Here is an 18,791-nt window from a genome sequence, read left to right on the forward strand (position 1 = left end):
TATAAAAACAGGAATGGGAACAGCAAACATAGAGTAGTGTAGCCTCCGTTGGGCTTCACACACACTTACACCCATACACATTCATACCTACACTCACACACGTACAAATTCACCCTCTCTTTCTCACTCACGCACACACACGTCTTATTTGGCTACGCAGGCTTAGATGGGTACAAACACTCACTTTTTGTTTACGCTGACGGTCACTTTATAAAAGACAGTACGTGTTAAGATCATTCCTGCCTGTGAGAAAGTGGCGTGTTGTCTGTCCGTCTGCTGCAGAGAGACAGGCAGACAGACAGACAGTGAAAAGACACAGTCAGTGTGTGTGAAAGCCGCTGTGAGGGACCAGCTGCCCCTCGTTCAGCAGTGAACAGGAACACTCGCAGACACACACACACGTCGACAGGCTAGTCAGTGTACACAAGAGTCTGCTGTGAAATACCAAGGTGAAGCACTCACAGACACACACACACACACGGGTGGCGCGTATAGATGAGGTGAAGACACACACACACACTCACGCTGGCGAGGGGGCAGGCGACATACACACACACACGAGTGGTGGAGGTGTGTTACCTGTCTGTGGAAGAGCGTGAGAACTGCTGGAGTAGGTAAACACACACTCGGCCACAGTACATTCCAACTTTAACTCACCCCTCTTTTCCTTTCAAACGCACAAAAACACACACACAAGCATACACACACACACACACACACCCAGACTAGTTTAGTTTTGACTCCCATGCATTTTTGTTCTACAGTACTGAGTATAATAGAAGCTACTAGCCCAGTCGCACTGGTGTGGTTATTGTTACAATCTCTTAGATAGAAGCACAGCCCTCCTGTCTCCTCCTCACATTCCCCAAACCAAACCCCTTCCCCCTCCCCAAAACGAGTCCACAACAGGTTCAAGTTGACCCCATCAACACCGATTCAGAGTTCCTCCTCATAACCAAAGCTTTAATGACAGAAGTTATGATTTTGAATGAATTAGTGCATGCATGGAGCAACTTCCTGTGCGGATTCACACTTTCGGTTTCTCATTAAAGCCCCTCTCGCTTCCCAGAGGCCCCACCCATTCCCAAACAGAGAGCCAATGATGGAAGAAAAAGAAAGTGAGCCACGCAAAAGGTGCGTCTGGGAGTGGTGGTGATGGGGGGGGGGGAGATATCAGATGAGGTGATGACTGGACATGTAGTTGTGCTTTTACACAAACAGAGCAAACTTTAAACCAACCGGCAACTGATAACTAATCAATAACATATTGAAACCACCTGATCTCGCTCGTTTCACAAGTGATGACGATCACAATGACGATGGGTTTGATTAAGCGTTTGAATGATATGATGAAAAGTATACTTAAAAAGTCTGTGTGGTGTAATTAAATGCACAGCAAGTTATATGTCTGTATGTGTGTGTGTGTAAGTGTGTGTGTGTGTGCATACATGTGTGTGTGTGTGTGTGTGTGTGTGTGGCTGACGAGAGCACAGCTCATCTAAAGTGATGACGGATGTGATGAATAAAGACTCTTCATGATCATGCAGATGGTTAGTGATGCCAGAAAGGATACGCTGATATTTACATATAAACTTCTTTTTTTTAATTGCTAAATACACATCCTCCTGTTTTGGTATTATTATTATTATAATGGTATTATTATTATCATTATTATCATTATTATTTGTCACCGTCCAGCCCAAAACATTGATATATTATTGGTTATTATTACTATCCGTAACTAGTCTTTGTACAGCTTAGAGGAGCAGAGCGGCCTCTATGCCACCAGCCAAAGTTTCCACAGCGGCTCCTTGACGTTGTGAAACACACCGAGGGTTGAGCATTGTTTTCTGGTTGGCCGAGCACAGAGAGAGGTCAGAACCACCAATCGAGCAGATACACGTGTGTGTGTGTGTGTGTGTGTGTGTGCATGTGTATGTCTGTAACCATGTGTTTATGTGGCTGTAGGGGTGTGTTTGCGTCTTTGAGCACCAGAGGGATGGAAGGTACACAAGAGACCTTTCCTCTCACCTTTGACCCTGGGCTCTGTGCGGCCAACCAGACGCTCTGTGTGTTTTTCGGGGGTGAGCGGCAGAGTCGAGGCCATCGCTCGTCTTTTTCTTTTGTGTCTCGCTCAACTCGCCTCGCCCCCTCTCCTCTTTCTTTCAAGCTTCCTCATTTGCTCCATAAAAACCGAGGAAGATTTTTTTGTGTGCTGGAAAACACAGGATAAGAGCTTGTGTTTTGTTTTGTTTGTTTTTCTTACAAAATAATCATATCATTACATACAGAACAAGAGAATCTGTAGAATATTAATAACAACATTTACTTTAAAAACATCTTGTGTGTATGTGTGTTATTTTTTCAGAATATATTTGGATTTTTTTTTTTTTTTTTTTCGTCCCCTTTTTCATTTTCATTGAAAAGAAAGTTCCGAGTCCGCAGAGAGAGAGAGAGGCGCTCTCAAGTGTTTCGGAGACGAGAGGAGAGAGGGATGAGGGGGAGGCAACGAAGAAGAGGCGGAGGACGGGGGCTTAGAGTATCTTTCCCTCTTCTCTCTCTCTCTCTCTCTCTCGCTCTTGTCTCTCTGCCGTACGAGTGTTATGCGTAAAACTCCTCCTGCTTGTCTGGTTTCTGGTAGGTGACGGTGGCTTGTTTGGGCTCCTCCAGCGTGTAGCTGCCCTCGTCCTTCTTCTTCATCCTGTACACCAGCAGCATCACCAGGAAAGCGGCAAACAAGGCGCCCACTACTCCTCCCACTATCACCGCTGGAGAGAAAGAGAAAGAAAGGGTTGCAAATCTTAGAAAACCTTTCCAGAACATCACAAATCCTACAACACAGAAACACACATACACAAACACATAAATGCCATTAGAGGCACTGCTACATCCTGCAGCAGACTACATCCCTACAGACTGCATCAAACACTCCTAGTCTGAAAGCAGAGCTACCACAGCATCACGATCACCTAGCCGCTAAGTGAAGACTGATGATCCTGAATGTGCCAACATACGTCCTGGGCTGCCAACAGCTTTGTGCTAAATTGCAGCCCTGCAGTGCTACATAGTAGTTTGTTTCCCGACGGGCCCGTGTAACCAATCGCAGCAGCTGCAGTTAACCACCTTCCTCTGCGCACATCGCTAATGACCTCTTGCTGCGTGTGATAAATTCATGTGTGGTTATCAAATGAGAAGAAAAAAAGCGTTCCCTCGTTAAACTAATTGGTATTGATGCCAAAATGGAGAACATTCTCCATACTGGTGTTGAATGCTTTGTTCCCGTTCATTGTGTGGGAGGTGTTGTCTTTGTTTATGCCATTATTGCTAATATCAGAGTACAAAGGCTGGGGTATTTAAGATAACATCACGTCTCACCACTGCTTTGTGACTGCAAAAGTATTCACCACTCTTGACGTTTCACACACTCGTAGTTAAATCGAATTATATTTTACATTTGTAAGATCAGGTTTAAGTTTTATGGTGCATAAATATTTAGGAAGACAATTGTTAGTGGACATTTTAATTGTTAGTTTAGACATTTTAATTGCAACGTTTCAAGTGCACCAACGCTTATTCTCTAAGTTGACATTGGGCGAGGGGCAGGGTGCAGCTTGGATCGGTCGCCATGCAATCACAGGGCTGACACAAAGAGAGAGCGATTTACACCTACGGGCGATCCAGGGTCAACGACTAAACTAACCTGCATGTTATTAGACTGTGGGAGGGAGCTGGAGGGTGCAGAGAGAACTCACGCTAACATGGGAAGAACATGCAAACCCCACAAAGAGAGCCCAATTTAGTGCGGTTAGACTTTTTGCTTTGGAAAATTACTACTTTAGTGAAATTACAGAGAAGTAAAGAGAAGAGAACGTGGCAGCTGGTCAAATTCTGTAAACGCTAAGAAATATGGTGCAATGCTTCCTTTCTTCTACATGACAATCCCTACAAAAGGAAAAGCAATTATGTTGTCCCACAGTTCCTTGCAGCAGCAGCATCATTTAGAGAGCCACGTCAATAATCTGCCATCGCTTTATAATCATGAAGCCTAATGTAAGTGCAGTTGGATTCCTTTCCTACGTCCTAATGAGTTCCCCTTTACCCTTTTCTCATGACCTAATGACATTTCAATTAAATAGAAAGACATTAGAAAGACTGGAGCCATCGCTATGGGAAAATGTTAACGCTCTGCCACAGTTCTGTGAAACATATAGATTTAGGCCGAGTGAAAGGCATAATTGCAATAGTTTTCAATACAAATCTTTAAAGAGGAAAGACAAAAAGATTAATTTAATCAGAAGTATTTGGTTTGGGCAAAAATATTATCCTGATCCTGAATGTTATTTCATTTATCAAAACTTAAAGCTATTGCAGAATTGCTATTTCCCCTTAATGTAGAGATCAACTCTGTCATAACTAAAAGATAAGTATTCTAAAGCCGTGTGTGAAAAGTCAAAGATGGTGAAATACCTGCACATCACTGTGTATATATATGATGTTCTTTTAAGTGAAAGGGAATACAGTGTTGATACATGTCCAGCACTCTACATGCATATGTATGAGTCAGACATGTACAGATGTATTTCATAAAGACAGTCTAGTCTAAAGTCTGATGCCTCCTGTTCTTTACCGATGACCAAGAAATCAGCGAAAACCACCGCCATCAATCCACCAATCAGAAGAGCTGAAGGAAAGACAGAGAGCCAGTCAGGTCAGGCAAGTTGGCCGCTGCCTCACTTTCTACAACAGCTCTTTGGGATGAGGAGAGGGGGCACTTGAAAAGGAATTGGTTTTACCCAGAAGCAAAATGATGGGAAAAAGAGGGGAGAGAGGAGGGGTTGGATAACCCAAGAAGGGGATTGCTTGTTCTCAACGGGTCAAACAGGGCTAAGTAGCACATTCACTCATCGGGATGAATCTGTACTACTTGAACGTGAGCTAATGCCAGTTTATCTTAGCGGCTCCCAGAAGGCAGAGGAAACATACGGGAGGCAACAGGGAAATGTGATCTGTTGATCTAAGAGGTGGCTACCAAGAGGATCAGAAGCTCCTACCTATCAAGACCTCTTTTCTCTCCAGGATGTTCTTCTGAGGCAGCTGGGCGGCAGAGCTTCCTCCGTCCACCGTGTTCCCGCTCAGATCAGCATCCACTGGAAACAAACCTCGACCCAGATCATTACGACGATCATCAGAGATCTCAAAGTCTCCACTGGTTCCTGCAGCACCCGCCTCGTTGTTAGTCTCCTGGGGCACAGAGGAAGAAAAGTGAGACTGACGACAGGGAATTTACATTTGATGTAATCACATTTGTTCCACGGAGCAGGAACGTATCCAAACCGACACAAATGGAGAACTTTCCATGGCACACGTTGGCCTCTGAAACAATGAGCCTCTGTATGTCTGTTTGGTGGAAAGTGGTATATTGTCCAATGCATATACGCGCTTCATAAAATCTGGCAGCTTAATTACAATGTTGAAAACCAAACACATCTAAATGCATCATGCTTTAATGCAGAACGGCTGCAATAAACATAAGCACACCAATCAGAGAATTGACTCTGGTCTGTAAATAATTAAGCTGCCAGCGTTACGCAGGAAGGCTTTGGTATCAAACCTAAATAGTTTATTGGTTCTGACCAAAATGAGTGCATTAGTACCAGACAGTAGTGGAAAAAGGATTCAAATATTTGACCTCAGTAACCACACTGTGGAAATCTACTTCTCTATACAAGTAGAAATGCTATTCAAATGTTATTTAGAAAGTAAAAAGTATTAAAATCTCTATAATAATAGTAATAATCTAACACATTGTAATGGCTTATTACAGAATAATAAATAAGTATTATCAAAGCAGGCGTATAAATTAGCAGAAAATGAGAATACTCAAGTAAAGTGAAAGTACCTCCAATGTGTACTTAAAGAGGCCCTATTATGTAGTGTTATATAGGTTTCTGTGCATGTCAATGGTCTGCAAAGGCTAAAATCCCAAAGTTCCTTCCAGAGGGTGTTTCTCTCCTACACACCCCAGCCCTGAAATCCCCCGATTGGACAGTTTTCTTCTGTAACATAATGACATCACTATGTAATGGTCAGACTTCTATTGGCTAGCGCTCCAACACATTGTACGTAATAGGCTAAGGGGCGGGACATCTCTAAGTGGTTGACCAGCCACAACAGAGCCTGCCAGCTAACCCATCAGAGCAGACGGATGTCAGTTTCCTATGGTCTCACCTGTGTAGATGTGGGCTGCTGTGGGCGGGTCGTACTCTCTGACGGCGCCGCCTGTGTTGCTGTCGTCATGGGAACCCTGGGCCCGATGGACACCCTGGTCCTGACGGTGGTGGGTGCTGCGGTGGTGGTGGGGGGGGTTGCGGCGGTGGTCTGCTCTGTGGTCGTCTCTGCAGTGGTGGACGCGTCTTCCTCTGTGGTGGTCTCCATGTCGAAGCCGGGGAAAAACGCTGTGGGTTCAGGTGACAGGTAGACGTCCTCCTCTTCTTCTGTGGTGCTCAGGTCATCCGAGCCTGCAGAGGGCGCCGCGCTCTCAGCAGGGAAGGTTGTCAGCTCGGTGGTAACCACGGGGACGGCGGTGGTCTGGGCAGCGGCGGCGGCTCTGATTCGCTCCAGCTCTCTCTCTCTTTCAAGCTCACGCTCTATCTGCCTCTCTCTCTCTTTCTCTCGCTCTCTCTCACGCTCCATCTCTCGCTCGCGCTCCCTCTCCTTCTCCAGCTCTCGGACCCGCTCCCTCTCTCGTTCCCTCTCTCTCTCCCTCTCCAGCTGTCTCTCCCTTTCTTTCTCCTTCTCCAGTTCCCTCTGCATCTCTTGCTCCTTCTCTCTCTCCATCTCCAACTCTCTCTCCTTCTCCAGCTCTTTCTCTCTGTCCCAGAATGCACCACTCTCTCCCTCGGCCTCAGTGGGCAGTGGGGTGGCGATGGGGTCCTCCGGGTTGGGGCTGGGCTCGGCGGCGGGTGAGGCGGAGGGGGCGGGGCCTGTTGCCTGGGTGGTGGAGAGGAGGAGGGTCTCCTCGGTGGTGAAGGTCACGCCCGCCGACGTCGGCCTCAGTCTGATGTCAGGAACTGGAGATGAGAAGAGATGACTTTGAATTAAATAATGACTTAATCAAAAAACAACAAACAGAGGAGTCAACACATTAAAAATGCACACATCACACACACACACACACACACACACACACACACACACACACACACACAGTAAATCAGAAACCGAGACTGCGGCTGAGTTTGAAATCAATCCCTTAGACGCTCATTTACTACTCCCTGTATACAAACACTCAATAATTTACTCTCTGCTGAGCTGTAAATTGAGATTTCAGACACTTACAAGTCACCTTCAGTAGCAGGTGCAGTGTTGCACGACCGTATTTTGGGGGGGATCTATAAAATGTGAGGCATTCAACTGTGTTAACAGAAGGTATGAACATGCCACCGATGCTGCCTTTTCATTTCTTATTGTGGGGATTTTTGAGAACACAAACAATTAGTTTGTTATGCATAGATTTAACACTGTAAATAAAGTGGATGCAACAAACTGTTTTCATTTTAAGATTATAGTCTATTTTTGCCACAGGACTTGAGTGCGGAAGATGGGGGCAGACAAGATCCCTGCCTGGAATCAAACTATGGATGTTACCCTTACACGGACGAATGTCACATATACAACAAGCCCTACATGATGCTACTCCTTCCCCCTGTTTTTGACTTGTATCCACACATATGTCGTTATTTGTCTCCAAAATGGAAATTATATTGGCCCTCTGAAGAGAATAAATACAAACACACCTGCCTTGTGTTTAAATATGAGAAGGGAAAATCAAGCTTTTGTAAAGCGATGCTGTAAGCCTGGTCGAGGGCTCTGTAAAGTTCGAGGAGGCAGTCGAGCATTTTAGTATGTTGGAGGATTCACATTGCACAGGCTAAAAAAAACTATGGACTAAATCTGTTGAGCAGGGGCCGGGATATCATGAGTTTTAATCACTTATATGAGTCAAGATCTAAAACTGCTGGGAACAACATTGCTCCCATAATGCACCAATATTGCAATTTTTCACGAGGGACCTTTCTGTGTAAAATCAGAACGGTGCTCCGTGAAGAAGATAACCGTCTGTCCCGTCTTTGTGATTAAAAGTCAGTACAGCCAATCACACAGCAGAGCTCTGTTTATTTGTCAAATGACTTCGGGATCATAAAGTAATGGTTTTATTGACAACGGCAGCGCAGCAATCAGAGATGCAATCAAATCGCTATTTTCTGCTTGTTTAGCTGTCTGACAACACAAACAGAATAATATGTAAATTAGAACAACTACCGTTAATTATGAGTTCGGCTGAATTAAAACATGGAGAGCTGAACAGAGATTTAACCAACTGAGACCAGGCTGTCTGTGCCTCTCCTCTCCAGATGTCGGTTTTGATGTGTAGCTTAAGTGTTGAACGACTGAAGAGGAGAAGAACTGCTTACTTTTTGCTACTGCGTTATGGAGTGATTTCTGCAGCAAATGACCTGAAAAAAGTGGATGTTCGTAAACAGGGCTGTCAAATTGAGCTGGCTTAGTGTGGACACGTCGTATAGAGAAGAGAAGAGAACAAAGGAAAAGACACGATGATCCTTTCTCCTCTTGAATCTCATAATAGTATTATACCACCTTTCATTTTGTTATAGCAGTGAAGCTCCCTGGGTTGAAAGAGAAACAAATTGAATTTACAGGTACAAAGACATGAAGGCTGACAGTGGAGCTAGAGAGGATATCAAAATATGAACTCGAACAATGCAGCTACTGTAAAACTTATCAGAAACCTCAAAATGCCACATTCTAACGCAGCAGCGACTCAAAATGCACATCCATCTGTTTTAAATGAGATTTTCCTTTGGAGTAAGACGGCTCTGTATCACAGTTTGAGATAAAGCAATTTGCCGGGTTGCTGTTTCAAACACAGGGGGTGCCTCTCCTGCTCTGAATTGTAATTTATTTTCAGCGCGCTCGCTACTAGCGCAGTGTCTGAACCGAGGGCAGCCCTCAATGAGTCATGCTTAATAAGGAGGGCCATGCTCAGGCTTCAATAGCAAGATCACGGAAAAATCAGGCTGAATTGCACTAACGTGATTTACGTTAAGTAGGTAATTCCTGAACACGCAGACGGCCAGCTCGCTCAAACACTGACCTGCTCGCACATAGGTGCACACAATTTGCTAATCTGTTTGGACTGTAATCTGATTAGCGCAAATAAAACATGAGGGAATCGAGTTCAGGCTGTCCATTTGTTTGCAAAGGCGTGTCTTTGTTTAAAGGTTCAATAAATCTGCACCAAAACTGTGAGTTGGGCCAAATGGTTTGTATTGTGCGGTTGTGTGTGCGTTGGCTCAATGCGTGTGAGTCTGGCGACCAGAGTGACCATAACTCGAGGACACAGAAGGGGGGGGTGGGGTCTTCAGGGTCAGCAGATTGAAACATAGCAGCTGTCGAGTTTGAAAGAACCAGGGCGTGAGTGCGTAGCATTCACACACACAAACACACACACACACACACTTACAGCCAGAGCCGGAGCCTGAGTAGAGATCGTCATCCTCGTAGATGTCGTCTCTCGCCGAGCCGTCGTCATCGGGAGGGGGCGACCAAGTCTGTGCCTGTGAGAGACACCGAGAACACAGAGATTATTCATCATGTTTGTCATTACATTTGAATAGAGAAACCACTTTGTCAGATTACATGCACACACACACGCACGCACACACACACGCACACGCACACAGCTGAGTTGCAGGCAGCTTTATGGTGGACAGGCTAACATCTGTCTGACTGTGGCTCCATGGAGGAGCATAGTTAATGAGTCGATCTAAAGCTGGGATTTTGGCAGAGGAACATCAAAGCCTTTAAGGAGAGAGGGGCTTCATTCAGCCTCTGCCTACGTGTCAGTTATAAGTGATGCCCAGCCTGTAAAGTAGTACAGAGCACTGAGAGGCAGTTAGCTTTTGAACTAAAGCTGCTACTCACAATATTCTTTTTGATTTATCAAATGTCGGACTATAAAATGTTATAAAATAGTGAATAAATCCTTGTAGCACATTTCCAAAGCTGAAATAATTTGTTAAATGTCTTATTTTGTCCGATAAACAGCATAAACCACAAATATTTTAAGTGTCCAATGATATCAAACTGAAAAATGCAGCAAATCCCACATTTGGCATTTGTGATTCCAAAACGATGGCCTTATTTCCTTGGTAAACAATCCATGAATTGTCCGTAAGAGAACAGTGAACTCTTTGTGAGCTCATGCTAATTTGTGCTCAAAATAACGTAAAGGTAAGGCTGACGGTAAATGGTAAATGGACTGTATTTATATAGCGCTTTGTCCAGTGTTTACAACTCCTCAAAGTGCTTTTACATATACAAGTCATCATTCATCCATTCACACCCTAATTAATAAAGAGGCAGGGGCTGCAATACAAGGTGCTTCCTGATGGAAATGTAAGGTTTAAATATATATAAATCAAACTGGCTAGTGTGGCTAAAAATGTCACAATTTCAAGTACAAAAGCAGAAAAACCTCATGTTTGAGCAGCTGTTAAAATGGCTTAAAGAAAATCTATGATCGAAATGGTTTCTGGTAAATAATTTCAGTACTATTTTGAACTTTGTGTGGGATAGAATCAGTGTCTCTTATGAACAACATCTACAGCACATTTGACTAATAAACGGGACTCTTCCTGACTGATATAGTCTCCCATGGATCCTCACACAGCCTCCTCGCTGCTAATCTGTGCACCTTCACCCGGGCTGGTTTCATGTTGATGTGAGGGGGAAGCAGGACCTCTGTCGGGGTCAGGTATGAGAGATTAGTCGTGGATCGTTCAGGGTTGAACCTCTGAAGTGAGTGACCTCAGCCTCCGGTCACTTTGAGTGTGATCCCTCCACTCTTCATTCATCTCTTTCTCTTTCTCTTGACCTCAATCCCACATCCCTGAGATGCTTAAACACACACTTTAGTGCTCACCATCACACAGGCTCAACTCACTGCTGCTTTCAAATGCATACACTTCAGAGACACCGGCCGTACTGCAGGGCAAAGATACAAAGACATGCAGCCCACTGTGATTCAAGACATGTTTCAATCCGTTACTGTACTTGTAATATGCATTCTTTCAAGTATTTTAGGCAAATACATTTCCTGTAGATGATCATTTCTTTAAACAACTGTTCTTATCTAATGATTTTTACCAGTATTTTAAATGTTTTATCTTAACTTTAACCAATTGAAGTACATTAACTTAAGTTCAGTACTGTACAATCAAGAAGTCCCTGTACTTTATTTGTATATTTTCCAGTTGTACTTCATAATTTCACTCATATACATTTATCTGACAGCTATAGTTTCTGGTAATGTTACAGATTAAGATGCTACACACAGAAGATGCAACCTTTGACTAGGATTAAATAACCTAACAGTATACAGAATAAGTGATTGAGATCATCCACCCCTGCTGACAAAATCAATGTTTTAAAAACATTATTAAGAATGATTCATATTTTATATCAAGTACTAACACTCTGGAAGGAGCCATTATGCATAATGGGTACTTTTATTTCGATACCTCATCAGGTTAAATATTTTGTACTTTCCATAATGTAAAATGTGAAATGCCTACTTGTGTAACTTGTAATATGTTATTTCCAGTGTGTTGCTGCTACTTCTATTGAAGTAAAAGAGCTGAAAAGTTCTTCCATGCTGCATTTTTTGCCTAGATTCCTCTCAGTACATGCTAAGTGGTTCAATGTTGCGATCTTAAGAACAAAGGGCTGAGTTTTGCTCCAGGTATCGGAAAACAGCCGGTCCACTGCTGAAAATTTGGCCAAATCAAACTTATCTCCTCAGCAATCTAAAGCCCATCCTGAGGCCCTATAGAGCTTTGCTTTGCTAGCCTGTGTGATGCTAATTGTGTACACACACACAAACACACACACACACACACACACACACCCACACACATAAGCAGAGGCTCCTCCCCGGCTCCAGACAGAGGAAACCTGATGCCTTTAAAAGCCAATAAAAGCATAATGGAATCTAGCAACCCGAGCACCGCAGTCCATCACATCTCAGCATGAGGTGGAGTTGAAACGCTATATGTTCCTCCTGAAAACAAAATTGACTTATAGTTGTTTGGAGCCTCGACACACTGAGGATATGGCCCTCACAAAGCGGAAGGATGAGATTGTGTGTGTGCGTCACGCTTAATGTGTGTGTGAAAGAGTGTGCCAGTTTCTGTGTGAAGGCCTGGTGATCTCCAACCCAGAAAAGTGTCCGAAAAGTACTGAAAAGACGTTTCAGTGCAAGCATGGTGAGAATGTGTGTGTGTGTGTGTGTGTGTGTGTGTGTGTGTGTGTGTGTGTGTGTGTGTGTGTGTGTGTGTGTGTGTGTGTGTGTGTGTGTTGTATTCCCAGTTTTACAATGAGGGCTGTTGCTATGGGCAACCTTTGCCTTTCACAGAAATTCCCATCTCCCTGTGAGGAGCTAACACACACACACACACACACTGTCAAACACACACCCACAAGTAAATGAGCTCTGGCTACATAAGCAAAGGTGTTATGTAACGTCAAATAAACAACCCTTAAAACTAACATCCAAACAGTCTGCTCCTCCAGCTCCCCTTATCTCCCTGTCCCTCCCTCTCTGCCTCCCCCCACCGTCTTCCCCCTCTGGATCCACAAACTCTCAGTATATCCCCGTCCTCGCCCCATTTTCCTTTCATCTTGAAATACAGTTTCTTATCTCGAGGCGAGCCCACATAAGTTGAGCGTGACCCCGAAAAACACACTCACCAACTTAAATAAACACACACCCCGCCCCCAGAGCCTGGCCCAGGGGCCCCTTCCCTAAAGTCCCCTATGCACACAACACCCTCCACATAAACTATATGCTGTGGCTGCTGTTTGCCCATTTTCTGTCTTTAAAAGTGCATCATCTATATTTATCCTAACCTTTAACAGTAATATGTAATCACCCTCATGTCTCGACATGTTTAATTTATGAGGCGATATTATACATGTGAATTCATGGTATGGCGGGCAGTTGTGCGTCACTGTGGGTAATTACAGCGTGTGTGTGTGTCTGTGGGTATAATCATAGGGTTGAGTTGTGTGTACATGCACACAGAAATGCCCCTCAGACCGATCTGTGTGGGTTTGTTTTTACGTGATTTTGGGAGAGTTGAAAATGGCCATCTTTGCATTTTGCCTCAGTTTTTAGGAGCTATAAACAGCTGCCTGCGCCACATAGCTGCCTAACCACAACGAGACACAACTAGCTCCCCTCCACCACGCGCATAACCTGGGGCCAAAACCGTCTGTATGTTGCCCTCAATTTCCCTCCACCACTGTATTTTGTTCCCATTCGGTATAAAAGGAAACTGTAGGATGACAGCCATATTCCACTGCATCTGCGGAGTGAATGCAATCCTGGTTCTTGGCAACGTATGAAGTACTGCCATTGTAAGACATGTGGTGCCAGTCGGAGTCATTTCTATACAATCTGGGAGCGTTGGGATGTATAATTATGTATACAAGGAGACTGGGGGAAACATAAAATTGAAGGACAGAGTCTGAGAAAGAATCTGTTTGTCGGGTCATGTCATGTTCTGACAAAGCGAACATAGGTGCGTCCTCTGAGCGGTGTTGCAACATTTGCAGTGACTCAGGTAGAAATCTGATCCATAGCTGACATCAGGTATTGCACCATATATTTGATCCTGTTCTCTATAGTTGCTCTGTCAGTGTGCGTGTGCGTGTGTGTGCGCGTGTGTGTGTGAGCTCATTTTACAGCGGCAATAACCTGGATTTTATACCTGAGCTGACAACTCCGCGGTTTCACAGAAATTAACGTTCCACAGGAGCCGATTTGTTCCACATTTTAATTTAGGATCATAAATAAATAAATGAAGGATTGTAATTGTGTGAAATTAAAATAGCAAGACTATAGCAACCTGGTGATGAAAAGGTGTGTGTCTGTGATGTGTCTGTGTGAAGGTTATATGACGATTGCAGGAGAGATAAAGCCAACGGTGTGTGTTTTGTAGAAACAATGGGCGTATGCAGCTCAGCTAACAAACTAAGATGCAGGAAGTCAGATAACAATAGGATCCAGAGTTAGTTATATAGACACGCTAATCACCAAATCAGGTTTCACGCAGAAACACACTGCTGGTTGATGTATGTGACCTAATGATTTTTTTTTGGGTTGATTTTCTGACTGCTTTGGTTCAGTTCAGATATCCCCTTCAGGGCTAGCTGGGCAGATAGAGAGCTTCATTGTGATTGACTTCAAATGCATTCCTCAGTAACCCGAGAGGTGGAGGCTGCTGCTGCACAATGCCTGGCACACACACACACATACATGCACACGCATTTTAAGCTCCTGTTACAGTAGATGCAGCGCTGCTCTGCTTTGGAGAAATAATCGTTAATTGCGCTTTTTAATATGTGAGATTTTATCAGAGCGAATGTTCTTTGGTGCTGCTGCAGCATCTCTAAGCTCTGAAACTGTGAAGAATCATTTGAATACTCCCTCTGCTTTCTGGCACCATCTGTGAGTCCCACTCCTCTAGCCAGCCCTCCATTAACTGCATCCACAATATGAGGGGGATATATTAGAAATACAATGCATTCAGGTCAAGAGCATTGTATTTTTAGCATGTCCATTTGCACACAATACACATGTAGGAAGGGAATACAATCACTCCAATCTTTTCTCAAGGTGCATTACAGATATTATGGCAAAAGGGTGGATTACAGTCTAAACCTCAGCACGCTGCGCGCAGACCTGCCCATCTGAATATTGTCATTACATCATGGACTAAAACAGTGATTCCCGACCTTTTTGTTTTATAACCCCGGAAAAATGATGCCGTGTCTGCTTGCGTTACAGGTTGTATGACTCGCTATTTATCTTGTTCACTAATTATGTGTTTTTCAAACTCTGTCTGGTTCAAGCTTGCTCATATTTGCTCCTGAACTTGAACAGAGTCACATCCCCAAACAAAATGTGTATCATTTTTGCAATGACTGGCTTAAACTACAATGTGGGTGTCCTGCCTTAACTAAAATACTAGACATCAAACGTGATAACCGTGCACTTATAAACATCACGACAGTTCTGCCTAAAACACAAAATCATCCGGCAGAAAATTGAAGGCCCAGATCAGCCCTTAAACGAGGTAAAATGATCTTTATGGGCCACATTAGTAAACCTCCCTGCAGTTTAATTCAATGTAGGTGGAGTGCCCACGCTTCATAAAGCAGCAGCTGATTCACAGTCGTCTGCGTGTCGGCTGCTCTCCGGGGCAGACCTCCTCTGATAAGAGGTGCAGAGTTTGAGCCATGCTGCTGTCTGACCGTTGATAACTCTTTATCTGGAAACGGTCAGATTGCCAGGCTCAGGCCCTCAGACTACTCGCACACTTACAGGAAGAACTGCAGCCTGCAATACTGATTTTTTTTTCTCTCCACACCCATCTTTCTTTCCAAAGTGGATCCCCGGACCTGTCAGCAGTGACCTCTAATCTCCCTCCATTTTCAGCTTTGCCACCTCGCCTCACACCGCGCACTGCTTTTCGTCTCCTACATGCTGGGCAGCAGAGGTTGAAGAAGTACTCAGATCTTGTACTTAAGTAAAAGTACAAGTACAAGTGTGCAGGAAAAATCTGCTACAAGTAAAAGTCCTGCATTAAAAATGTGACTCAAGTAAAAGTATAGGTAATGTATTAGCATCAAAATATATTTAAATTACCAAAAGTATAGGTATTCATTATTCAGATCGGCCCATTTGAGAATCATATAAATCAAATGTTTTGATTATGATTATTAATGCATCACAGGGATATCAAAACTGGTAAAGGTGCAGCTAATTGTAATTACTTTGTATACTGCAGGGTGAGCTTGTGACGCTGTGAGATGTGAGAGAGATAGAGGGCAGTGTGTGTGTGTGTGTGTGTGTGTGTGTGTGTGTGTGTGTGTGTGTGTGTGTGTGTGTGTGTGTGTGTGTGTGTGTGTGTGTGTGTGTGTGTGTGTGTGTGTGTAGGTTAGCAGGTGATGGCCTACCTGCCACCATCAGCAGAGATTAGCATAGAGCCTTTGCACAGTCACACTGCTCACACACTTGCTGACACCTTATAGCACACACACACACAGTGGGGGGGGGGGGGGGGGGGTGTCGGATGTCGGGACAGTATCTTATAACGGTGATGTCAGACGCCCTCCTTTGAACCTTAAAACAGCGAACACCTGCACGCTACAGCCAAGGGGGTCAAAGAAAACCTGTACAAGTATTTCTAGGAGGTAAAATCCTGAAATATACTCCTTTGATCACAGACTGATAGTGAGCCAATTGGCCCCAGGGCACAGACACACGAGGGGCCCCTTACTGCTACAGCACCCCTGTACATTCTGGGTGGATCTGTAGGTTTTACTGTCGTTTTCTACAGGTTAAATATGTAATGTAGTTTTCAACTATTTTGTTCATGCTTTACATGAAGAGAAGCCGGCTCAATTCTCTCCAAACCTTCCAGACAAAACAGATCAACACTAGCCAAGTTTACATCCAAATGTAACGCACATTTTTACAGCATTTTCGGAGAATCAGTGGAAGGTATTGCAAATTAATTGATGTTTCTAATCACTTACGTATTATGATTACTAGGAGTTGGTTCATCACGATAAACTATTTGACAAAAAAACTGATTATCTCAGATCCAATGTTTTTGACACAGTTGACATTTAAGTCATATGTTTCAAATAATATCATGATTTATTCTCTATGTAGCAATCTGGGAGTTACGCTTTCCAAAAATACAATAGCATGTACACACAACATTTTAGTAAACTATCAAAGGAAACCTGGGATGCAATGTATATCTCTTAAAGCACTGACAAATATATTCAGACCTTCAATTTTAAAGCTAGGAACAGACTGTCCTAAAGATGCATTGAGCAGCAGTATTTAAAAATATATGACAAAAGTATAATGGAAATCTATATCAGAACAGAATTAGTATTCACCGTTGATGTTAAGGTTTAAAAGGAATTATGATATGTATACATTTATATCATATTTATGTCCCTCATAACTTCATAATGCATTCATTTTTTTAAGTGTTTAACTGTGCCTCTTAATCACAAAATGTCCTCCCAGCTCACTGTGCAGGCTTTTATACTGTGACGCTATTAGGGCAATATCTTAAAATTCAGGGATGGTGCCATTAAAAAAGAATAAGGGAAGAACGCTCACACAATACCCGATATATAATTAATCTTCAAACTGTAGGTAAAAACCATTGAGCGTCCATTTCAGTGATTTCCATGCTCTATTTGTATCACACGCTTTTACTGTCATAGCTTTAATGTCTGTGATGAATGTCTCCTCCTGTGAAATAATAAGTATTTTCAGCCCCCCAAGCCTCGTTTGTCAGCAGTGAGCCTAGTGAAATAGCTGCAGATTTTTAAGTTAAATTATCATACAGTGTCGAGAGATGCTCTGCAGTTACAGCTGCAGCGGGGGGTCATAAGCAGGCATCGCTTTGTGTTCGCGAGAAGGAACCCGCAGAGCAATTTAACACTGATTAGCTGCTGAAAAGATGGGAAGTGGTTATGGGTGTCTTGGATTAAATAAGACTACATGGGGATGAATACGAAAAGACGTCAGATTTCGGGTTGATTTGGGGTATTAAAAAGAGCTGCTTATGTTATTATTAAATGATGTAAAAAGGCTATTCAACAGAAATAAGATCTGTGTGGACATGCTGCTTTAAGTGCACTGAGTGGGAAGGTAGAAAACATTGATTTATTTCCCTGCCAAACACATTTCTGATCTTTTCCGGCATGTTTGTCCTTTCTTTTTCACACTAGAGTGCTCCCTGTGACTAATGAATGTGAACTACCGAGAGGACCTGTAAACATGCGAGTGTACGACAGCCAGGAAATGGGTGAAACACTTTTTCTCCCTTGTTAGTCTTTTATGCCGATCAAATTCCTGAGAGCTACAGTGACGGATCCGAATCGCAGCCACGTTGGCCGTATTAATTCCCCGTACAAAACCTGTGGGAGGATGGCATTACATCGGCTCTGGTTTGTTATTCCAGCTCGCTCTGGCCCTAAAGCTGTCTCAGTGCAGCACCAAACCAACGCTGAACAGCATCCAAGCAGTGATATTATCTTTCTAATATTATCCTACTAAGGACAAAGATGATATATGTGATTAATGCCCTTATGGAAAGTCACACACTTGCTAAATATGGTACATTGTTCAGTGAGGGGCTCGGTCTGAGAGCTGTGGGGATAGAACAGGTGCACAGTGGAGAGAGAAAATCATGCATCTGCATCACTGAAGGGCAATTTAAATTCATTTTCATGCAGAAACACTTTCAATATTTATCTCGTATATCTGTTACTAAACAATAGACCCAGATCCATTCATGACAATGTTCAGTGTACCCGCTTCATTAATTCATATCAGTCAGAGGCTTCTGCATTTGGTTCATTGTTAACAAGACGATTAATCCTCATTAGGTGGAAGGATGCCTGCCCTCCCTCTGTTATAAAATTGATCATGGAGGTCATGATGCGTATAAAGATTGAGAAACCAAGGTTCACGTTAAATAAATCACTTGACAAATAGGATAAAAATCTGGTTTCACTTCATTGATTATGTGGAGAATCTGTCCTTTCTAGCAGCCTGATTGCTGATGTCGTTAACAGGCAGACATTTCTCATTCTTCTTGCCAACAAAATAG

At 43.4% G+C, this 18,791-nt stretch overlaps 1 protein-coding gene across 1 annotated transcript in view; it reads right to left on the minus strand.

The window, feature by feature from the left end:
• Positions 1–475: 475 nt before the first annotated feature.
• sdc3 (syndecan 3) overlaps positions 476–18,791 on the minus strand; it is a 34,665-nt gene continuing 16,349 nt past the window's right edge. The window contains exons 2-5 of the mRNA XM_034124553.1: positions 9,545–9,638; positions 6,229–7,070; positions 5,052–5,241; positions 476–2,768 (exon numbers count right to left, since the gene is read on the minus strand). Of these exons, the coding sequence (XP_033980444.1) occupies positions 2,602–2,768; positions 5,052–5,241; positions 6,229–7,070; positions 9,545–9,638 (1,293 nt within the window). The 3' untranslated portion in view covers positions 476–2,601. The remainder of the gene's footprint in view (positions 2,769–5,051; positions 5,242–6,228; positions 7,071–9,544; positions 9,639–18,791) is intronic.

Source organism: Trematomus bernacchii, unplaced genomic scaffold (genome assembly GCF_902827165.1).
Source record: "Trematomus bernacchii unplaced genomic scaffold, fTreBer1.1, whole genome shotgun sequence".
Classification (NCBI taxonomy): domain Eukaryota; kingdom Metazoa; phylum Chordata; class Actinopteri; order Perciformes; family Nototheniidae; genus Trematomus; species Trematomus bernacchii.